This window comes from Mangifera indica, chromosome 10 (assembly GCF_011075055.1).
Source record: "Mangifera indica cultivar Alphonso chromosome 10, CATAS_Mindica_2.1, whole genome shotgun sequence".
Classification (NCBI taxonomy): Eukaryota; Viridiplantae; Streptophyta; class Magnoliopsida; order Sapindales; family Anacardiaceae; genus Mangifera; species Mangifera indica.
In genome coordinates this window covers 362,079-385,488 of record NC_058146.1, presented here as the reverse complement: position 1 = coordinate 385,488, position 23,410 = coordinate 362,079, and the positions used below count along the sequence as shown (strand labels likewise).

Genomic DNA, 23,410 nt, shown 5'->3' with positions numbered 1-23,410 from the left:
CATAAACTCAATGAGCTCAAATCGAATTCAAATTTTGTTGTATACAAATTAAGTTAAACTCGAACTTAAATTAGTTCGAATTTGATTTAACTTAAATCTAGCCGTACAAGGGCAATGCCTGGTCCAGTAATTAAAACATCTAAAATCAACGCAGTTGTTGCCCCTAAATTCCTGCAGAGTTTCAAATACACCCCGAGAAGATCACCATGTTCTCAGTATCCATGAATTTCAGAAAATTTTATTTTCCCCCTAATGGATCATTTTAATTTAAATGAATCAGCATCCTCACATACGCGGATTTTCATTCACCCAAACAAAGCAGTATTTGGAAAAAAAAACCAAAACCCTAGAACACCGATGGGAGTAGAGAAGCAAATTTTGACCCCCGGAACCGGCCCCAAACCAACTGCCGGACAGAAGGTCACTGTTCATTGCACTGGCTACGGTTAGTCTTCCTGTTTGCTTGCCGAGAAACTGTAGTCGACTGAAATGATTTTGATTTTTTGTTTGAAATTTTCATTTATATCAACTTGGTTTTAGTATTGCAATGGTGAGAATATTAGGCTAGATGTTTTCGCTTAGAATAGATAATTTTGAGATTTCGATAGTCGAATGTAAGTTCAGTAGCCTTTCTTTGGGGGCGTGTTCGCTTCAACCATTGACTGATTAAATGAAATTGAAGACTATTATATAGCTTTGATCTCTCCGATCTCATCAATTGGCTTTTGGGGTGTGGTTATCCCAAGGATGGTATGATTTGGTATAGAGCCACTATCACGTCTCTCAGTTGTAATCATGCCCAGTTTTTACTTAGGGTTAATAGGGCACTAGCATATGAGACTTAAATCTCACATCAGAAAGTATAGGCTTCTGGTACGGGATTTTTATGACTTTGGATTCTTTGATCTCAACAACTAACTTTTGGGGTGTGATTTTTCCAAAGTTCAAATAAAAGACATAAGATGCTTAATTGAGTGTCGATGTTCAATCTTGCTATGTTATCAAGTCGGATACATGGCTCTGCTTTTAAGTTGGAATTCATGTTTGTTACAAGTATGATTATAATGTAATGTGCTAAATTGCAGTGGCATCATACCATATAATTTGATTGATATCTTAAAGTTTGGGATATTCATGTACTGTGGTTTTATTGTATGTGAATTGATTGTAAAAAAGCATGTAACGTATAGCCTTGCTGGGCATTGGTATTTCCTTGCGAAATGCTATGAGTTTGGATCTGCAGAAAGATTGCAAAGGGTTATGTGAGTTAAAGAACTGCAGCCTTTGTAAGACATGATGGTGAAAGGACTGTTTTGAATAGTTGGTTTCCTTATCTTTTCTACACCTTATTAGTTTACTTTGCTGCAGGCAAAAATGGTGATCTCTCTCAAAAGTTCTGGAGGTGAGGATTTTTTCATTACACTTTTACCACATTTGGTTGGAATGTCAAGTCATTCAGGCTTGCCTATGTCATTTTGGTTACTTATATACACCATTTCTTTTATTTCAGCACCAAGGATCCTGGGCAGCAGCCTTTTAGTTTCCAAATTGGAAAAGGTTCTGTTATAAAAGGTAACACTATGGTTATATTCTTTGCCTACTAATTTCTTGCCCAAGGTAGTGTTAAATTCTCCCCAATGAAGATTAAAAAATAAGTACACATTATTTTTTTAAAATAAATGGCCGTTCGGTTGAAATTTCAGTATTATTCATGAAAAATTATTTACAGTTCTCAGTATCTTTCTATAATAGCCACATTACAAATAGAAATAGAAATATTAATTTGTGAAGAACATACTGGTAGTGTTTTCTTTGACAGTTTCCTTCAATTATGCCTTTGGGTTTGAATTTGTTGGTGCCGTTAAATGAGACTGCTTGTTAGGTGGGAATTCTAAATACATATACCATTCTTCTAATTATTTGCTTAAGCAAGATGCCGGTTTCTTGTGAACTTACGTGTTTGACCTCAACAAATTATCTGCCAATAGATCCAAATATTTTGTTTGTACTGAAAAAGCCCTGTTTGTTCCTCTCTGACACTTTAGGGGATGAAAAATGTTAATGTACTCCACTTTGCTCAAACTACATATGTTGGAAACTTTTTCATACACCAGGTGCATTTCAGTTTATTTGTATCCTCGTCATGTTTTATGATGATATTGGCAACTTCTTCCAACAGTTTTTTTTGACATTTGAATCTGCACTAATATAGTGTTTTTTAGACTATTCTAATATATATTTTATGGGAGCACTGTAGTCATGCAATTTTTTTAAGACATGGATATCTCCTTTTTTAAAATATCCCAAGTTAAAAATTTTGCTTCTCTAAGTAGGTCAGGATTATCTATCTATCTTTTAATGTCAGATATTTTTAGACTAAATGACCAAGGCTGATATGATATTCTGCAAATTAACTTGGTGAACCGTTTGAATGCTGTTTGATTAATTTGCAGGATGGGATGAAGGTGTGATGGGAATGCAAGTGGGCGAGGTTGCTCGTCTACGGGTACTTTTCCGTTCTATTAACAATTTTTCACTTTTCTTCTTTAGTACTCTTCTCTGTTAATTATACTTCGGTTTGATACATTAATAAAATGACTGTGATTATTAATGCTAATGAAAATATATGCGGAGCAATACTTGTGATATTGCAGTATCATGTTATGGTTTAGATGCTTGGTGCTAACTAAGGAAATATTTGGCTTGTTCTATTTTAATAGATAACTGGACTTGATCCTTTTTTTATATTTTGTAGAGGATGTGAGTCCTTAAATAATGTTTTAGCTTTTGGATTAGAAATGTGAAAATTTCATTAAATCTAATAATCCGATTATTCAAAAACAAAGGGCTAATCTTACTGGCCTTTGGATTATTGTATAAATAATCTAAAAGTATGATCAAATCCACAGTTAGATTATTCATATAAACTATTCAAACATGTCATAATTGATCATTGGAGTCAATAATCCAATAATTTGGATTAAATAAGCTTTACCATGTAGACACTCTTCTCTAGTATTTGCTGACCTCCTTTTATGAATTTGCAGTGTTCTCCAGATTATGCTTATGGTGCTGGTGGATTTCCAGCCTGGGGAATTCAACCTAATTCAGTCCTGGAGTTTGAGATTGAAGTCTTAAACCTGGAGTGACTACGAGATAGGAGTCAAAAAATCGGCTACAGAACCCTCTGGGTAATTTGAATAACTTGCTTCATCGAAAACATTTCCAGATGTTATCTTTATACTTTTGATGAATCTAGATCGGCTACAGGACCCTCAACTCTTTATTTAGTATCATTTGTGCAACTTTTAACAATGAAGCTAAATTTTGTTTCTTTCCTCTTGCCCTCTTATTTGATATTTGCTTCGCCTATTGTGGAGTCGTCTTTTATTTCATATATATAGCATATGGTCTTTCCAAGAAAATCATTTTGATAGATGTGTCTTAGAAATACCCAATTTTCTAAACAACTTTAAATTATTCTTTAAAGGAATTAGACCTTGACTTCCAGACCAGAGCTTTTAAGCTCGAACTGGTTCAATCGGGACCTGTTAGTCAGTTATGCTGACATCAGCATTTAAGCTTTTGTAATTGATGAGACTTGAACCGAGGAAAGAATTTGTATCACATTGCAACATAATTTTATTTGATTGAATTTTCTTCATATGTGTATGTAATTTGTTATTGGTTTGACTATCGGTCAGACCGGTCATGACCTGAGCCAGTCCTTTGGCTGGGTCAAACCTGGTCTGAAAACATTGTAGGGTCAAAAAAATTCATTATAACAAAGTCAAAGCAAAACTCCTTTTTCTGGTTTAAGCTACCTTATTCTCAAATTTGTTAAGACTTATATGTAAAGATGACTCTTAAATCCTTTTTCTAATACAAATTGAACTCCGAATCCTTCAACTTATGCCTCATATTATTCAATTTGAATCAGCAGGGAGAGCCGCGCCTTTTGACTTTTTGGGATAAAGTCCTTCAAAAATTAATTATAAAGGTATCTGGTCAAGAGAATCATGCCCAGTTATAGACCAATGTCATGAGCTTGACTCTAGCCATGTATAAGGCTGACCTAAATTTACATCGAATTTATAAGGTTTCGTTTTAATTCAAGTATAAACTTAAATCTCATTTAAGTATATAATATCATGAGAGGATAATCAGTTAAATGAACGGTATTATTAAATAAAATAACAAGTTGATTTCAATCTAAATAATTGAGTTGAAACTTCAATTCAAAATTAATTCATTTGAACTAATCAATGGATTCAAATTGAACCAGCTTACAATGGTTCTCATAGTCAGAATTCATTCAACACCTTAACAATATCTAGAGAACATTGAGTCAATTTTCAGGGCTAGGGCCGCGTCAACGTGCAACGTGCAAGAATTTCTCTTGTAGAATTAGTCCTTCCTCTGTTCTGTCTTGACTACTCTTCAACAATATAAATACACACAATTTCTTCGTCTTCCCAACACAAATCACTTCTCAACGAACCTATTTCTCCCCCATCTCTTAGCTTTCTCTCAAAACATCCATAAAATCTAATTTCAAGCTTTAAACTTGAAAAACAAAATCATGGGGCTGAAAGGCTTTGTTGAAGGTGGCATTGCTTCCATTGTGGCCGGTGCTTCTACGCATCCTCTTGATCTTATCAAGGTTCGTATGCAACTGCAGGGTGAATCCCACCTGCCAAAACCCTCAATGCAAGCTTACAATCCTCATCCTGCAATGTCTTTTAACACTGTTAATGGCGCTAATCTTGCTTTACCTTCAAACTTTCACATAGCTCCACCCTCCCGCGTCGGCCCCGTTTCAATCGGAGTTCGTATCATTCGAACCGAAGGCGTCGCCGCCCTTTTTTCTGGTGTCTCGGCCACCATTCTCCGCCAAACCCTATACTCTACGACCCGCATGGGCCTTTATGATATTCTTAGAAACAAATGGGCAAACCAAGAGAGCGGAAGCTTGCCTCTCTTGCATAAGATAGCCGCCGGGCTAATCGCTGGCGGCATCGGTGCAGCCGTGGGAAACCCTGCGGACGTGGCAATGGTCCGGATGCAGGCTGATGGACGTCTGCCCATTGACCAACGCCGCAACTACAAGAGTGTAGTTGACGCCCTTAGCCAAATGTCAAAGCAAGAGGGCGTGCTGAGCCTGTGGCGGGGGTCGAGCCTCACGGTTCACCGAGCAATGATTGTGACGGCGTCGCAGCTTGCATCGTATGATCAAATCAAAGAGGTGATTTTGGAGAGGGGTGTGATGCAGGATGGAATCGGTACCCACGTGGCGGCGAGCTTCGCTGCGGGGTTTGTGGCGGCAGTGGCATCAAATCCTATTGATGTGATAAAGACTAGAGTGATGAATATGAAGGTGGAAGCCGGGGCTGCGCCGGCGTACACGGGAGCATTGGATTGTGCAGTTAAGACGGTTAGGAAGGAGGGAGCGATGGTTTTGTATAAAGGCTTTGTCCCTACGATTTCAAGGCAAGGGCCATTCACGGTTACTCTCTTTGTGACATTGGAGCAGATCAGGAAGCTGCTCAAAGAATTTTAATCATAGATAAATCTCGATTTATTTATTTTAAGTATATAAATAGATATATTTTGATATATATTATCAAATAATTAATTAATTTTAAATTAATAATAAATAATATTTAATTTTATATATATATATATATATATATATATATATATATACACATATATATATATATATATATATACACTCAAAATAAATTCGTATAGTATTACTGTTTTAATTATAAGTGATGGAATGTAAGATTACAAAATCTTGATAGTATTATTAATACAATACAATATAATAACAATAGGAGTATATCAAAGAGGTTCTACAGAAATCTCAAAGAATACACCTTTATAGTATTTTACCACAAAAAATTTTAGAATTTTAAGAAATGGTGTTATTATTATTATTATATTTTTATGCTATGATATAATATATAATATATTAGATAAAAAATTATATTTTTAATATATAATATAGTATACTATCTAAATATTATGATATTAATAACCGGCTTAAATATGGTATTTATATTAATATATTATTATATAATTAAATAGATTTTAATTTAAAAATAAAATAATATTTAATTATATAATAAAAATCATCCACATTCATTTATATATGTAAAAGACACTTAAAATATATATTACAAGTACAAAAAAATTGTGTCACATTTTAAGTTATTTTAATTTAAAAAAATAAAGTTCTTACAACACATTTCACTTGTAATTTAATTTTCTTATAATTTATCAATTTTTTTTAAAGATTATGTATATAGTAACATAGATAAAAATGGAGGCTTGGTTTTTTCACTTCATTAAACACCAAATACGAAACACAAATTTGGCCTTAAAAGAAGGCCAAAATTACTATTTCCCATCCAAGGTTTGGTGTAACTCATTTTTCATCTATTAACTATTAAAAATTCAAATACTCATTCATCTGTTAAATTTTGTTGTCATTGTAAAAGATAAAATTGTTATATACTAAAATATTTTAAAAAAATAAAAAATAATTATATTTTCTCTCTCTAAGTTTAAAAACTATCGTAAGATTTAAAAATCAACTTTCCTCATAAGATTTTTTCAACTACCACTGACAATAGTTGGAGATAGCAACTATAGCATTCTCCTTCCCTCCCAACTTCTCTCTCAGTCATGTTTTATTTTCAGTCATCATTAACCCACGAAAACAATGGCGAGACATCATTTTTATTTGAGACGAAGATGAATAGTATCTTTGTTTGGAGATAAAGAACAGTCTTTATTGATTGATTTTCTCGATCAATGATGATTGAAAATGGAGCGGGTTTGAGAAATAAGTTTGGAAGGAGGGAGAATGCCATTAGTGTTACTATCTCTGACCATCGATAACGTGTTGAAAAAACCTTAGAAAAAAAAATATAAATTTTTTAAATTTTAGATGGGAGAATGTTAGTTATTAAATCTAGAAGGTGGAAATATGATAATTTTTTAATTTATTTTTATTAAATTATAATTTTATTTTTAACAGTAATAGTAAAATTTAATAGATGAGTGGATTTTAAATTTTTGATAATTAATAAGTGAATAATTTGGTACCAAACCTTGGATGGGAAATAGTCATTTGGCCTTAAAAATTGGACAATTTAACCATGGACCAAAGTTAATAGTTGTGCCAAAACAGTAAAGGGCAAAATGGTCATGAAATTCCCTATATGATCTTACCATCCATGTTCTGACTACTCTGTTCTTGATCTTTCTCTTCACTGCAAGGTTATCTTTCTCTTCTCTGTTTTTGATCTCGTTATTTCCTTCTTGGGTTTCGTTTCTTCGTTCTCTTCTGTGAAAATTTGGACAAAATTGAAGAAGGAAACGGTAGTTGTTGCCATCTTTTGATTTATGTTCGTTCCTATTTCGTTTGCTGAGATCGTTTTGGCTACATTTTTTGAAGGTTATGATTTTTTCTGGGTGCTTTCTGCTGATTTTGACTTGGTGGGTTTATTTTAAATTCTTCTAAATTGTTCAAAAGATATACCATTCAATTTTCATTTCTTTTTTCTTTTTTTTTACTAACTTATGTTTATTTCATCATTTTTTTTTCGAGATTTCATTTTCTTATAACGTGATTTCCTCGTATCATCTTTGTAATATCCGAACAAACAATAAAAAAATTTTCTGAAATTGGAAATGAAATATAGCTTAAAAATTTGTAATTTTGTTTTCACTTTTACTTGCTTTTGTTCGGTTGTGTTATATTATTTATTGGTAAAACAAGTTGTAATACTTCATGGAGATATGTTCTAACTGATGCGCACTAAGACAACCATAATCACATGATCGAACGTAAGCTGTCGGTACCTGGTAGTAACTGTCCATTTGTACATGAAATATTACTCTAAAATAAATGTACTGAGAACATTTTAGTAGTAGATTCTGTTTAGTTCAGCAGATGATAATTAAAAAATTGTTTATTAGGAATTTTGCCATTCTTGTTTTGCTTCTGTTATTTCTTTATTATGATTCGTTGGTTGGGAAGATTGTCTGGTTGAGAAGATTTTTCCTTTGAATAATAGATGCCTAATTTTTTGTGTTTCTTCTTGTAGGAAATTTGGTCACATACCTTAGAGCAGGCTGAAACCGTGGATAAATTAATAGTTCAGAAAAATAGAACAATATGCCTTGGTTGAGTCTTTCAGTTGATGTTTGCCGCAGAGTTGTGCACTTGAATTTATATTGCAGGGTTATTTTGTAAATTTTTACCCCTTTGTTTAAACCTTAACTCTTGAATCTAGTTTTTGTTGTTCTTTGTTTAACAATCCATGGGACTCATTCAGTTTTTCGTCTTTTATTGTGACAATTATAGGGTTAGCTAAATAAAGATTGAAGTCAGATCTATTTCAAATTTAAACTTCTTTTGTTAGTTTCTGCTCTATCTAATATAGCCTGACAACTATAGTTTTAGTTGTCTCTGTTTTCAACCACTATTTCTTTCTCAGTCCCATACTTTCACATAGTAGGATATTGGTTTGGTGTCTTTTCCTCTATTCAGAAAAATTGAGTCGAGTATTCAGAGGTGTAAAGAAGTTATGGTGTGCCAAGCAGCCAGTCAAACAAGATTTCGAGCATTAAAGTATGAGAATGGAATTACTGGAAAACCAACAATTATATTTAGAGTTATAGCATGCTTTAAACCTATGGAGGACTGCCAGGTCAGTGCTTGATATCTTTACAAGGTTATTGTTTCATTTGATTCTTTCTATATTTTATAGATTGTCTGCATGCAAACTTTGATAATTAATTTATGCTTGTTCCTCCTGTTAGTCAAAACACTATTAATAACACCAATTTTGTTTCTGTTTTCCAGGCTCAATATTTCCGTCATTTGCTTAAACCTGTCACGTAGATTAGTCCTTCTGCATTAATACTATCAAGCTGGAATTCTTAGTTTCATCCTTTTTGTTCTTTGTTCCTTGTTCCTGAAATACGCCACAAGTAATTGACCATTTTAGATACAGCGCCAGCCATATTGAGGTCAGTTTGCAATAGTTTGTGGGCTTGTCATAGCTAATATGTATTTTTTAATTTTTCTTCCAGAATTTGTTTTTAAGAAATCATGCTTATCGACAAGCTATAGTTTTGGTTGGATGGTTAAAGCCCACAAATGTTGGCTCTATTCTCAACGTTCTTCTTGGCAGTTGCCTGATTTGAATTGCATGAGCACATCACTAGATCCTGGGAAACCAGAGTGTTTGCCGCCGTGTCTAAATCCTGGTACTTCAATGTTTTCTGCAAATACAGCATTGCCAGGATTTGCGGTTCCTGGACTATTGAAATTGAGTACAGAGCAAACAAATGGAGCTCATAGGTTGCTTCAAGTTTTGCCCTTCTGTTTCAGTCTGTGGTTCCCAATACATACCCAAATCTCAATGAAAAGCAATCTGCTTTTACTTTTGGGTTCAGTGGAGTGGCCAGACCAAATGATATGTGTGGGTCTTCGCAGAAGGGATTCTTAGTTTTTGATCAGTCAGGGAATCAAACACAGTTAATCTATAGTTCTGTCTGCCCTTTTGTCTTGAATCCACCTGACTCTGTTAGAAAATTAGGTCCCATTTATCGTTCACATGAGGACCAGGCAATTAAAATGGACAAGTTTTCTCCATTGAAGGCTATTTTATGTGAGGAATCAGATGAGAATAACAATAGTGGTGAAGAGAGTGAGATGCATGAAGACTCTGAAGAAATTAATGCCCTACTTTACTCAGATGAAGATAGTGACTGTAGTGATGACGATAAAGTAAAGAGCACCGATCACTCTCCACTTGCAGTTGGTCACGTTGAAGTAACCAACGAGAAACTTGAACATATAGTGAAAATGGCAGAGGAATTTGCAGGCTCTGATTGCCCAGACAAAAGGCAGAAATTGTTCAATGGGGTGTTCCAAAAAGCATCACAATCTGACACTGATACAGAATCGAGCTGTGCAAATGACCAGACTCAAAGAGAGGAAGTGGATTCCAATTTGAGTAACAAACAGTGTAACAAGGATAAGATTTGCCAGACTTTAAGAATTCTGCAGAGTATAATTCCCGGTGTAAAGGGAAAGGATTCACTGGTGGTCCTTGATGAAGCCATAGATTATCTGCAGTCTTTAAAGCATAAAGCCAATGCTTTAGGGGTGTAACTATTGGTAAGTTGCAACTTGTTTAAAAGGTGTAGACAAGGATGGAAAGGTATTAACACCAAGAATTCTTTGCTTGAATGATTGATGAATCTGAAACCACTACAATAACTTTAGCTTTGTGGGTCCTTTCTATTACCTTTTTTTCCTTCTCTGTAGAGAGCTGTATATAATGGGGTAAAAAAGGAAAAAGGAAAGAAGAAATGGGATGGCGTTACTCTTTGGAGGAATAAAAAACAGGGTTTTGTTTGTTGACCAGGAATGATTATCTTTATAAAGCTCTTTGTTGAGATTTATTAAAGAAAGCCTCAAAGATTTGTGAGGCATGTCATGGGAATATTGATAGTGGTGGTGGCCTGTGTTGCAAAATGAGGAAGCTTTATTAGTAGGTGCATTGAGAACCTCCATGGATTTAGTGCATGCGTGTTGGGTAGCTTGGGACCCTCCTTCCACGTCTCTTTCCTTCTTGATATTGTAATGCTTTTGTGTTTACCCTTTATCTTAAACCACATCATGTTGGTGTTAATATCTGTAAAGTAATCTGAAAAAGGTTCCCTGTTACTTTATGGCCGAAGGGCAGAAGACTTGGGTTTTCAATAATTGAACAAAGTGTTTTTGCTTTGCCTATTGCCTGTTGTTGATGTTATTGCTGTTGTTATCCTTTCCTTTTTATGTTATGTATTTGTTCATAATCAATTTGTGATAAAGATACCTTTTAACATAACATGAATATTCCAGGTACAAAAATATGGGTATTAATGATTACAAATAAATTAATGTGTTATTATATGATTAAATAATTTTGAATTAAATATAAAAAAAAACAATATTGATCAATTATACAATGATGCGTGTGTTTCTTTGTACTCATTAAGTACCACACTCTTTGTACAAAAATACCTGATACAACTATGTGGTTATAATAATAATATAAATGATTTTAGCAATTAGAAATCTGCTGAACAATTTTATTTTACTCTTTTGTGGATTTTACCATAAAATTATGCTGTTGAAAGAAGTTTGCACTTCGCAACCCAACATTCTTTTATAGAAACATGCGTATCTTCCATATGGAAGTTGATAACGAAGGCCCTAGTTTTAGCTTATGTGCTTAAAGAAAGTTTAGCTTGAGCACTGGCATTGGTTTACTTACATAGGGAACAAGCCCCAATGCTTGCTTGTTGCATTTGCTATGAAATTTTGGAAATTTTTGAGTTGACAAAACTTCCTTACCATACTCCAAGATGTCTACATATGGCTGGTCGCTGTTCATGCAGTACAATTGGAAAATAACCTCTGTTTAATTATACTGATCTCATCTTCTTAATCTTAATTTCTGTATGTGAATTTGTTGCATCAGTTTTTCTCCTTTCTTTTCAAGTACAGAAAACAGTTTGATATTTTTCAGTAAGTAATAAATATTAGCTCATCTTTCTTCTTTATGATGTGCTTGATTTTGGTACGTTAGCCAATCGTAGGAAGAAAAACCATAAACCATATGCAAACGAGTAAATTTATATTCTTTATTAAATAAACTTAGTTGGAGACTCACAATGATAGTTATAAATTTTCACTCTTTAATTTGGCCAAATTCATGATGGATAACATGACAATTTAACTGTCGTAACCATTGAGTTTGATTGAATTTTCACTCTTTAACTTGACAACTTCGTAACAGACAACATATTGATTTGACTTTCATGACGCCATATTCAGCATGACAGTTTGACCATTATAACTATTGGGTTCGGTCAGATTTTCACTATCTAACTTGGCCAACTTCATGACAGATAGCATGAAGGATTAACCGCAATGACACCGATCCAGGTTTAGAACAGTGAAGGGTAAATCATCACCTTCTTTCTCCTTTGAAAACATAAGTACATCAAATGAGAATTTAAGCAAACAATCTTACAACAGGCACAAACATTTTGCTAACAAATTGCACTGCTACTCTTCTTCCTTGTTTTGAAAGCAATTTTTACAAATTAAGGACTATTGAAAATATATATTACGCTTATAAGTGTGAAGATTGAAACTTATATTACACAAAATCAATTAACTTGTGTTAAGGTCCAATTCACACATTAATATACTACTCATTTTATTCAAGTTTATTAGATGTAAGACTCTCTTTCTTTATTTTTTATTTGAGTCTCTAACATCTCCGTTTAAGTATAACCACTTAAGTTGTTAGACTCGTTTTTTGATTTAATAGGTTTTTTACTGGGTACGTTGTCACTTGTATCCAAGAATACTTTAGACCGTTAGGTCCGTCGTTTGGCTTATGCTCTGATACCATATTGAAAATATATATTGCGCTTATAAGTATAAAAATTAAAACCTATATTACACAAAACAAAAAAGTACAAGAAAAAAAAATTGAACTTCAAGAAGAAGAAAAAAAAGCACAGAGAGATGGAATCGTAACAGTGGAAGAAAACATTAGCAATATGTAACACTGAATATAAATGTACAGGCATTCCTTTGGCAATCAGGGGATTGAGTTTCTCCATCTTCTAGGTGTCTTTCTATTCTGATCTGCAGAAGTTTGAACGTCCTCCAACTGTTTCATCTTTGTAAGTCTGCTCAATTTCTTCCACCCACTACTCCATGCAGAAGTTTGTTTCTGCTTTGACATCTTATCAAACTGCCTCTGCAGATTCTCCATCTCATCCTGCAGCTCAAGGTACTTGCCCTTGGAGCTTTCAAGCTCAAACTTAAGTGTATTAATATCCTTCTTGGCGGCTGCCCATCCTTCCTGGAATGACTGCGGCGTCCCTTCAAGCAGTGTCTTTCTGTTGGAGATGATGGGCTGGTACTGGCTTTCGGCGGCTTCTTTCAGTGAGGTGGTTGCTATTGCGTTGTTGATCTTTGCCTGTTCTGAGAAGAGGACTTGCACCACAACTCTTAGAGGGAGCCTTTCGTTTTGAGCGGCGTGCATGCATGCGTCCATTGACAGTTTCTGCCAATCCATCACTCGACTTAGCCGCTTCCTTTCATGCTCAGATAGTGTTGGATGCGCCTGGTAATTTGTTGAAAAAAAATATATCAGAATTCATTCTCAGAAATGTTTAATGTTCAATGTTGAAAAAAAATAGTCCAATATCTCCAGACGTTATTATTTCTCTGAAAAATTGGACATTTAATAACAATGTACGAAAGAAAAATGAAAACTTTTGGAGAACAATCAGAAAATTACCTTAAGATAGGAATCAACTGCTCTATAAAGTCCATCATCACAGGTCCTTGCAGATTCTGGTAAAGCTTCAGCCAAAACCTGAAATTTTATCAAAGACAGGTTTCTATCTCTGGCTACTTCAGTGAGATAACCATCAACAAGCCTTGCCACTCTCATCTGAGCACTTGTGCCATTATTAGCCCTTTGAGCTCCATCATACATGTGCTTATCCGAAAAAGATTGCCTGCTGGGACTTGAACTTTCTGTCTGTTCATGAATAAGAAAATGCTCCAAAAGCCTCTGCACAAGCTCCACATCATACAAAGTTTCTCCTTTATTGTAAGTAGGAATAAGAAGATCAGCCAATGTAACCTGCTCAAACTGCATCCCAACCCGTTTCTCCAATTCATTGACCAAGGCAGGCGCCACTTTTAACATGTTGGCCATTCTCAGGAGCCTCAGCAGGAAGCTGCATGTCACACTGTCTTTCGGCGGAATTATGCTAATTAGGCTCTCGATGATATTCTGTTGATCCTTGAAATGAACGGTCGGAGGATCCTCTCTAGTCCTCGCCATGATCATATGTAGTCCCCCTTTCCAACTGTTGCTACTACTGGCACTGCCACAGCTTGTTTCATCTCCAGCAGCACCTGCACCTTCTCTGACCATACCTGGAAGCCATTTTGTGGCATAATGCATTATTGCAGCCCCGATCAATTCAGATCGCATACCCTTTACTTTGATGGCTGTAATAACCCTGACAAAGTGATCGATTCTGAGAATCGAAACATCTTCAAACCCCCAATCAGGAGGAACGGATTGATTCTTCCTACGGGGACTTGAATCTATGATATCATTCAATTCTGGACTCGAAGCTTTTAGGGGTTTTTCAGTATAAGCCCATCTGATTCCTTTAGGGTTTGCACAAGCCTTCCAAGCTATGGATTCGCTACACCTTCGAACAATCTGAAGATTTTCAGCCCATGGAGACAGCTTTTCACAACTTTTCAATACAATTATGGAGTATCTCCAGGATGACAAAACAACATAACTAAGAAAGGCTTCTGTTTTAAAGATCAGGTTGCCTTCTTCCAAGTCCTCTGTCATCTCAAGATACTCTGCAGCACACCTTAGCGTGGATACATTGGCTGCTGTTATATCAACTGCAATCCCATAGCAGAATTTCGCAACTAGCTCGAAAGCCTCAGGTCCTCCAGGAAGATCATCCAGGGCAATCTTGTTAACAATATCCGGGTTTCGAGACTCATATATCAGTCTGTTTATCTTTCCACTTCTAGAAAGCATTGGATACTTTGCAAATACACAAGAAAAATTCTGAATCAGGAAACTTGAACAAGGGAAATTTTCACATATCAGAACAAGAATATGCAGCTACCTTGTGCAAGTGAAAATTAATATCTCCAGTTTGAACCAGAAAGTCACTTGGAATATCAGTAGCAACATACCTATAAGCAGAATAAGCAAGCCTTGTTAAAAAACAAAAATTTTAAGTCTTGTAAAATGCATAGGCTAAAAACTTACCGAGATTGACCCCTGGGCTCAAATCCGGCGGTTTTGACAGCGTGTTTAGTGGAGCTAAGAACTCCATTGCCATAATGTCTTCCGCCAAGTGATTCATTTTCGGATTCCAACATGATAGTCAGAGCCAAAATCCTACAAAATTTGAGCCAAGAAAGTGAGGGAATATGTGAGAAGCAGCAACAGCAGAGAAAAATATGAGGTGAAGAACACAGTGAGACTAGATTTGATGGGGTTGGAATTGTCGGCTTCCAACAGAATTTGAAGGCCTCTTATAGGGTGGGAATTTATGGCCAATACATTTTTGGTGACACTGTTTTGGATCATTCTGAGCTCCATTTCATTTTAGTTTTATTTGCAGGTTTTGGGAAACTTTCTGTGTGCAAAATAAACAGTAAGAGATTCAGTTTCTTCTTCTTTTCAATTCTTTAAAAATGAATATGTATAAAAAATTATTAAAATTGCCTAAAACATTCTTACGTTGAGGAGAAAGAATAAGAAATTTTTACTGAGATATTACACCCAATTCACAAAATTTATTGGATTGAAAATTATAGCTTGAGTGGAGCAATTAAACAAGCTTCCTTCCTACCAGAAGTGATGAAGACGATAAGGTGGAAGGGGAGGGGAACCATGTCCATACGGACTACATTCTCTGTTCAACTCTTTCAATCACCATCTTATTTTCTATCTATTACAATCAATCCTTAACTTTTCCATAAATAATTGGTAATGAGTTGTTTTTACTATTATTTAACATTCATATTTAGTATAATGTTAATACTATTCACCTATTATGCAAATCAAACCCAATCTCATACTAGTTATCGTGGCTTCGAACTGAGTTTTAAATTTGAATTGGCTCTTATTTAAACTCAATTTAAACCTATCCTATTCGTTTCAAATCCCAATATTAATTATTAGCCTATTTCAATAACTCCATCAACTTAGTAGCTCAAAAAATTATTTCTTTTACAAAATTAAAGTGTTTTTTTTATATTTTATTACTTAATTTACATTGCTGTAAAAATATAACTTTCACATTTTTATAAAAGAAAACTTTTAATGTATACATTATAAAAATTAAAAAAAAAACAAAATTTCATTATGTCTCTTTTTAGTATAAAAACTCCGATTACATATGTATTATTATATCAAAAAATAATTTTTTATGACGAATTTGAAATTAAAAAAAAAAAAAAAAAACCCTCAGAGTTCTTCAGGACTTGTATAAAATTTCTCTATCAAATTCAATGCAATGTTCGCGAAATAGAGAAAAACTCAAAGTTCTTCACAACTTCTATAAAATTTCTCTATCGAATTTAATGCAATATTCGCCAATGGCCTTTCAATCTTCTGGTCGTCATTGTGCATGCATTTATTATACATATAACTGAAGACCATATAATGAAAACAAATATAAAATCTGAAAATATAAATATAAATTCATCGGATTCAATATCAATTGATCGTAGAAATATGGTTTGAAAAAATAAATAAATTTGTCATAAAGTGATGAGAAAGAAATAATGGTCAGAGTGAAGCCACGTTTCATTCCCTTGGCTCTCTTCAAACGTTACTTCTAATAATTCAATCTTCTGTCACCATCTTTTCGTATATTAATTGTTTACGGGTGGTTCTGGCTGTGAGGCTTCTTTCAATTCCCACCGCCATCGCCTGACATATTTTCCTACACAGAGACAAACCCAACTCAACTCTTTGGCATTTTAAAACCAACTACACAAGAAAATCGAGCCAAACAAACCCTTTTTGGTCAAATTTGTACCAATCTTTTTAACTCTTCTTTAGTGTTTACGACAAAACGGTCTCTCTCACTTTCCCTCTCTTTTCCACCGCCTAACCCTTCTTTATGTGTCTTTGATTAGATAAAACACCTGAGGGTTACTAAACTTTTCTTGTTCATGTCGTCTATACTGGGATTGGGATGCTGAGCCATTATTTTTTTGTTTGTTTATGCCACTTGACTTTTGTGGCGATGATTGACTTTTTGGACCCACTTCTTTTTCCTGGGATCAATCATAAATCATTGAAATGCCCATGTCCTGTCTTGAGAGGTCTTCAAACTGACCAAACTTAAAATCAATTCAAGTTTGTACAAAAACATAAAAATCAAGTTTGAGTTTGTTTAGATCTGTATATATTACCTGCTACTACCTGCTAAAGGGTTGATATCAAAGTAAAAAAAATCAATTTATAATTAAAGAGATAAATAATATTTCTAATAAAGTAAATGGTTGAGGCGAAAACACAGATGAATCAAACTCAAACTGACTCACAAGTCTAGGGCAAACCAAACCCAAACAAAAGGCAGCTCAGACTTGGTTTTAATTCAAAATAACTAACTCAAAATCTAATATAACAAGTTCACCTCATCGGAGAATAAGAAAAAGAATCATCGATAGTCAATTTTCCAATGCAATGATGTTGGTGTGACAAGAGGGTTCAAGTTAAGCTAAGTTAAACTGAAATTTCTTAACATCCAACTCACAAAACCACCCCTACTCAAGTCACAACCATGGACCGCCCAGCAGAAATCACGAGACCACCCTATGAACACTTTAAAAATAAGAAATAAATTGAATTGATGGAATGCCTTCTGACCGGGAAACAACTTTTGATCAAAAATGACATGAATAGTATGCTCGTGAAAGACATATTCAGAGTCCCAGTCCCAGCTGAACCGGTTCGACACAGGTCCAATCAGGGTTTTTAACAGGACCTAAATGAGTTAGATTCTCAGTCTCTCTTCAAAAATTTTGATCATGGCAGAATCAGATACATTAGCAGCTATGAAAGCCATAAGGTCATTGTAAAAGGAACTGTACAACAGTAAGCTTATCAAATTTTACAAAGCTATGAAAAGTTTTCATTTCAAGCAAAGAGGATACAAACAGAGAAGAGCAACAATTTAAAACAGCTGCAGCTTGAAATGGTTCAATTCAGCTGTGTGGTATGCAGCAAGCCTGCAAGAAATGCAAATATACTTATTTTTATCTCTCATTCATTTGGATGCCATAAGGGTGCTCTCAGATTTCACAAAACTAAAACCTCACTAGCATAGATCTCTGACTGGTTAAACAAAATTCTATCCTTGCTCATTTGTGGGGCTGCAGTTTTTCTGTAGCAGAAGCATATGGAAATCGTTTGCTTTTTCAATCAATCCCACATCTTTAAAAGCATACAAAAGCCTGTTACATGCAGAGATGTCAAACTCTGAGGTGGTAGATTGTTTCCATTGGTCAATAACTTCTTCGATTTCTTTCATATGCCCAAGCATCAGATAAGAAGAAAGGATGCATATGTAGTTTCTGCTTGTCATTTTTTGTTTGGTCATCCTCAAGGATTTCCATATCTGATCGATTTTATCTTTGTTTCCCAAGCCTGCATACAAAATAATAAGGAAGTCATACGTAATCCATTCTCTTTGTGTAATACTTTTGTCCGCTTCAACCAGAGGGCTGCTCTCTGCATTCACGAGATGACTGGCCTCAATGTATATCTTCACAAGGTTGATGTAATTTGACAGACCACCATTTGAACCAGAGTCAATACTCATTTCATCCAGAATCTTTCTAACTTCGTCAATGTTGAGGGTTGAGGCACAAGAACTAATCCACAGATTGTAGGTGAAAATGTCAGGCACAACATGCTTTCGCTTAAGCTCTTCAACAACTAAAGCGACTTTCTCAACTTGACCAACCGACATATACAAAGTCATCATCTCGTTATACATAAGGGCACTGAATGACAGGTTTGAGTCCTTTATTCTCTCATAAAATTGCTCAGCTTTTTCCATCAATTTCGCCCCAGCATAAGAGTGGAGGAGAGCAGTGCAGGTTTCACTAGTTTTTGCAGATAGAGGTAGACCTTCAAAGTAGCGCTCAGCAGCATCAATACCAAAAACTTTTGTCATCAAGTCAATACGTATAGCATAGTCAGAGTCTGATAACACAAACTCGTCGTGAGAAACCATCCATTCAGATATCTGCGACTTTCTATCCATTACTAAACAGAACAGCTAATGAATTCAAAGGGTAATATTTAACAGAAACAAGTTAGAACAGTTGCCCCCTAAATTAATCATGAAAAGATAATTATAAACAATAAATGTAACAAATAATTGAAAAAGCTCTCTGTTGGGGCCTCCACAAAAGTGCTTTGAGCCTCTCCTTGGGGTGAGGCTTTTCCTCACATTAATATATACACACCCAATTTGCAACCCAACCAATGTGAGATACTAAACAATTCTCCCTTATCACATATCAGTCCATCAACAACTTCCTCCTCAACCAAGCAACCCAACTGGGGAGTAAACCAACCAGCCAAACCTCCCTTTCCTCTCGCTTATCACACATTGGACCATCAACAACCTCCCTCTCAACTAGGCAGGCCAACCAGGGAGTAAACCTGCCAAACCTCCCTTTCATCTGAACCTCCTAAACCAGGCCAACTGGGGAGTAAGAAACAACCACCCCTTAATTGGGGGCCTGTACTACAGTGGATTCAGCTCTGATACAGTTGACGGGCCAACGCAAAAGTGGTATTGGGCCAATTTGTTTCGCAAACAATGTGGGATACTCAACACTCTCAATTTAACCTCTTATCACTTCTCACAAAATAGACAGTGAATGTATGCAGGAGTAAGAATCATCAAAACAACTAGAACAAATAGATGGTGAATGTGGCCGGCACCAGTGCCACCACGGTACATCAGCAGCTCCAAAAAAATAAACACGATTTTTTAATGCCTCAGATCAAGGCAGCATTTTGGAAAATCTAACATGGTATGAAAAAATTCTAGAAATTGAAAAAAAAACAAACAAACAAATTACAGATTAAGAAAAATCATAGCATAGAATAAAACCAAACCTCGAGAGCATGCTTGTAACGCTGAGACTTTCTGAGTTCTTTCTGAATCTGTCGAAGCTCAAGCATGGACGTTTGGTTTCCTTCACTGACCCATTTCTGAATAACGTTAATAACGCTCCTTTTTGGCAGTCTGAGCGTAAAAATTCTAGTTTTGAGATCATCTTTGCCCTCGGGAGTCGAGCTTTCTTCAAGAACATCGCTTCTCAAAGATCGAGAAGAGAGAAATCTCGAGTGAGGGGCGGCCTCAGAACAGGCGTTGTTCTTAATGATCGTATTGCTTGTTCTGTATGTTGAAAAAATATTGTTAGAGAAAAAGATAATGAAATTGTGAATCTTGAGGTGGCTCAACTGAACACGCTTACCGTCGAAGACTGAGAAAGAAGGACCGAGCAGTCATGGCTGTTTACGTTTGCAGGGTGATGGCAAATTCGACTAAGTGGGTTTTAATTGCTTGTTTCGGTTTTCTTGTTGGGGTTGTTTGTAACGGGCTGTTAATTTCAAAGGCCTACCAGAGTATATTGGGCTAACTGGATTTGTGATGGGAGTGATTGATCCAGTTTAAATTAAGATTAAAACTCATTTTAAGATGGGATTAATCTGAGTGGAATCACGCAAGAGTTGCTGACTGGACTGGATACAGTTAGACTAAAATTGAAGACATAGATACAAACAATTGCCTATAAACATTTATATTTTAACGTTCTCAAATAAATAAATATATTTAATAAATTCATATTTAAATTTTCTTGGTGCATTACTACATACAAGACTTATAGAGTGAGATCGAATTTTAATGTTTTTAGGTGGATTGAGCTTTAATTCTTTTGAATTATTAAAGATTAAAAAAATTTATTTAAATCTAAAAAAATTGCTAAACAACAAGGAAGGATTAGGTGGATTTGGGCTTGTTTGAGCCAATCAACCATCCGAGGCCAGCACATGATCTCTTCACAAATAATTAATTAATTCATAATTTCAACATCTCCAAGTTCAAATTGAATTTTTAAAGTTAGCCAAGCCAGCAGAAAGAACGAGTCCAAAGAAAACGCTGGAAGAATAATAAATAAATAAATTCGGGTGCCTTGTTTAATGGTAAGAAGAAGTCCATGCCATGGTATGAGAAGGCAAATAGGTTGGATCAAGCTGAAGTTTCAAACTTGGTAGCTCGATTTGAGTTGGTCGTGATATACAATTTTCATTTGAATCAAATTTTCAATTCATCAATCAAAATTGTGTACTAAATATCATCACTTTACAATAACGCAGTTGTTACTTACAATTAATTCCTTGGTAAAGAAAATCCATTTCCTTTCATGGATCTCTTTGCAAACTTAATACAACAAAATTGCAGGATTTGAAAAAGAGCAATAAAATAACTCCAGCTGAATCTCTAAAGTTCATGGAAATCTGACCTGAAACATTTCAAGGGTAGATTCGATCCCAGTCGACTTTATTTGAACAAGTTGATATCTTATCGATGACATTTGTAAACAACCTTCTGATCAAAGCTCTGTACTCCGATCGAATCCACGCTAGATCAGCTGCTCCTCGGTAACAAGAATTTTCCACTGCAAGAAGACGATCTTTTGAATGAAACAGGACCAAGTTGCAAAGATCTAGCAATTGAAGAACTTCCCACAAATCTTCTCAAACTCTCAGTCCTGCTCACTCTTCTCGAACCTATTCTCCTTCTCGGATCTTTCTCTTTTCCCATCTGGGCATCTGAAGAATTCCCTCTAACCGCTTGAATTATCTTTAAAGCTGACACAGAATCCAAAGAAACCGATCTTCTAATGGGCTCAATCTCAATCCTCCTTTCAACAACTCCTTCTTCCATTTCTCTCTCAGTTGCTCCTTCAACTTGAGCTCCACTGCCAGCAGCTGAATCAACAGCAATGGAATCTGGTGCTGTTGACGAAGAAGAAGCAGAAGCAGAAGATGATGATTCAGCAGACGTATTATTATTGTTATTATTCTTCACAATCGGAGCTCGGCACATGGGGCAGTTGGTGTGAGAGCGAAGCCAAGTATCAATACAAGGAACATGAAAAGCGTGATTACACTTGGGCAAAAGCCTGAGAGACTCGTCCTCTTGAAACTCGTTCAAACAAACGGAGCACTCGGTGCCTTCAACAAGACCATCGCCTTTCTTGTAATTGCAAACCGTGATGGCACTGATAACCGACGGCTGCAAACCAACGGTGTTGATGTACCAGATGTGGTGGTCAACCACTGGGCCGTCATCTTCATCCAGAAAAGCATCACGGGTTTCTTCACCATCTGTTCGCGGCGGCTGTGACGACGAAACTCTCCTCGAAGCACGCCGGTTTAAATAGAACTTGAAGTAGAGAATACAACAGGCAAGAACAACAAAGGTTACGGCGAAAACTGTGAGTGTGATGATCAAGAACTTGTGGGCTTTGTTTGAATGATGAGGTAGTGATGAAGAAACAGGTGGACTTTCAACCGGTGGGTAACTGAAATTTGTATCAGAACAGAAGTCAACACAGGAATAATAACTGTCTGGGTTATCAGGTTTACAAGATGACATGCAGTCTTGAAGATTTGAAGCTGGATCTTCTTTCAAGCTTCTGCGATGATGAAGAAGATGATGAGGTTTCATGGTGTGAAGAGAGGATGAAGAACATGAAAGAGAGGAAGATTCAGAGATAGAAAAGGTGGGCGGGGTGGGAAGGTAGTAGTTGAAGGATTTAGGGAAAAAAATTAGAAAAGAGTTATAGAATATTATTATATATATGTTGTGACAGAGAAGTGGAACTTGGAATGATGGAAGCAGTGTTTTCAGATTTGGATGAATCGTTGACCCGGTTAATGGTGGATTTGGGGTTTGTCCAACCGATAATATAATCTGAATATAATTAAAATGTTTATAACTGGTTCAATTATGTGATATTATTCAATTTTGGATTGAGAATTTTGTGTGTTTGTTGTTAACTTGGCTTCCAGTTACAACTTGGTGTCTATCCGTTTCCTGTGAAACATATATATTTATCTCAATAGGAATGGGGTTGAAACTCAATTCAATTATGAAAAAATAAAACTAGCAATTCATATCAAATCTAAACCTAATTTTAAGAATTTAATACTGTCACTGCATCACAATTTTTCTCATTAGCGGTGATGATTCTTCTATATTTTAATAATTCTTTTTTTTTCTTTTTCAAAGATTCATCTTTTTCCTTTGATGATTTCCCTTTCAGTAATTCTAATTCTTTTTTTTTTTTTCTGAACAATTGTTTTTATTCTTCTCCGGCATTTTTTTTTCATAATTTCCAACAATTTTTTTTCTTTCTTCTTATTTAATGGTACTATTTATATGTGGAATAAACCAACCTCAATCACAAACTAATCTATCAATTGGAGTAGACTCGAATCCACCCATATTGAAAACCACAGATGTAGTACTCTGTTTTGAATTTATTTGGACATGAAATTTATGGGCTTCAAGGCCCACAAACCCGTTCCAGAAGAACGTACAAAAATCTGATTGGTCCTCTTTTTATACTTGCAATTAATTGGTAAAAGTGGCTCGTGGGTTACACATACGGTCTCTTGGTTCCTACAGCTTCAGAGCATTTAGCTGC

General features: G+C 35.4%; 6 protein-coding genes across 14 annotated transcripts; 3 read left to right on the top strand and 3 right to left on the bottom strand.

Moving 5' to 3' along the window:
* Positions 1 to 172: 172 nt before the first annotated feature.
* LOC123226864 (peptidyl-prolyl cis-trans isomerase FKBP12-like) lies at positions 173 to 3,339 on the top strand. Its single transcript, XM_044651388.1, has 5 exons — positions 173 to 445; positions 1,369 to 1,402; positions 1,511 to 1,572; positions 2,454 to 2,506; positions 3,048 to 3,339. Exons 1-5 carry the CDS (start codon positions 253 to 255, stop codon positions 3,147 to 3,149), a joined length of 444 nt encoding a protein of 147 aa, XP_044507323.1. The 5' UTR covers positions 173 to 252; the 3' UTR covers positions 3,150 to 3,339.
* A 1,127-nt stretch (positions 3,340 to 4,466) lies between these two features.
* On the top strand, positions 4,467 to 5,618 carry LOC123227334 (mitochondrial uncoupling protein 5-like). Its single transcript, XM_044652096.1, has one exon. The coding sequence runs from the start codon at positions 4,583 to 4,585 to the stop codon at positions 5,558 to 5,560; it is 978 nt and encodes a 325-aa protein (XP_044508031.1). The 5' UTR covers positions 4,467 to 4,582; the 3' UTR covers positions 5,561 to 5,618.
* Positions 5,619 to 7,185: 1,567 nt separating this feature from the next.
* On the top strand, positions 7,186 to 10,820 carry LOC123228117 (transcription factor bHLH143-like). Of its 8 annotated transcripts, none has more exons than XM_044653356.1 (4): positions 7,265 to 7,468; positions 8,121 to 8,726; positions 8,882 to 9,009; positions 9,112 to 10,820. In XM_044653356.1, the coding sequence occupies exon 4, from the start codon at positions 9,500 to 9,502 to the stop codon at positions 10,196 to 10,198; it is 699 nt and encodes a 232-aa protein (XP_044509291.1). In that variant the 5' UTR covers positions 7,265 to 7,468; positions 8,121 to 8,726; positions 8,882 to 9,009; positions 9,112 to 9,499; the 3' UTR covers positions 10,199 to 10,820. The 8 variants fall into 8 exon arrangements, with proteins under 8 accessions (XP_044509289.1, XP_044509285.1, XP_044509291.1 ...); XM_044653357.1 differs by having other exon boundaries at positions 8,882 to 9,048; positions 9,172 to 10,820; XM_044653353.1 differs by adding an exon at positions 7,469 to 7,509 and having other exon boundaries at positions 7,271 to 7,392; positions 8,882 to 10,820.
* Positions 10,821 to 12,544: 1,724 nt separating this feature from the next.
* Positions 12,545 to 15,585, bottom strand: LOC123227343 (root phototropism protein 3-like). Its single transcript, XM_044652114.1, has 5 exons — positions 15,508 to 15,585; positions 14,919 to 15,050; positions 14,773 to 14,842; positions 13,398 to 14,687; positions 12,545 to 13,220 (listed from the first exon to the last, which is right to left on the bottom strand). Exons 2-5 carry the CDS (start codon positions 15,029 to 15,031, stop codon positions 12,690 to 12,692), a joined length of 2,004 nt encoding a protein of 667 aa, XP_044508049.1. The 5' UTR covers positions 15,032 to 15,050; positions 15,508 to 15,585; the 3' UTR covers positions 12,545 to 12,689.
* A 2,093-nt stretch (positions 15,586 to 17,678) lies between these two features.
* LOC123228285 (pentatricopeptide repeat-containing protein At5g09450, mitochondrial) lies at positions 17,679 to 20,324 on the bottom strand. 2 transcript variants are annotated; one of them, XM_044653634.1, is made up of 4 exons: positions 20,168 to 20,324; positions 19,806 to 20,088; positions 17,990 to 18,921; positions 17,679 to 17,899 (listed from the first exon to the last, which is right to left on the bottom strand). In XM_044653634.1, exons 1-3 carry the CDS (start codon positions 20,200 to 20,202, stop codon positions 18,022 to 18,024), a joined length of 1,218 nt encoding a protein of 405 aa, XP_044509569.1. In that variant the 5' UTR covers positions 20,203 to 20,324; the 3' UTR covers positions 17,679 to 17,899; positions 17,990 to 18,021. The 2 variants fall into 2 exon arrangements, with proteins under 2 accessions (XP_044509569.1, XP_044509568.1); XM_044653633.1 differs by having other exon boundaries at positions 17,679 to 18,921.
* Positions 20,325 to 20,997: 673 nt separating this feature from the next.
* On the bottom strand, positions 20,998 to 22,626 carry LOC123227294 (E3 ubiquitin-protein ligase RING1-like). The gene has a single exon (XM_044652036.1). The coding sequence runs from the start codon at positions 22,426 to 22,428 to the stop codon at positions 21,343 to 21,345; it is 1,086 nt and encodes a 361-aa protein (XP_044507971.1). The 5' UTR covers positions 22,429 to 22,626; the 3' UTR covers positions 20,998 to 21,342.
* Between the last annotated feature and the right edge of the window lie 784 nt (positions 22,627 to 23,410).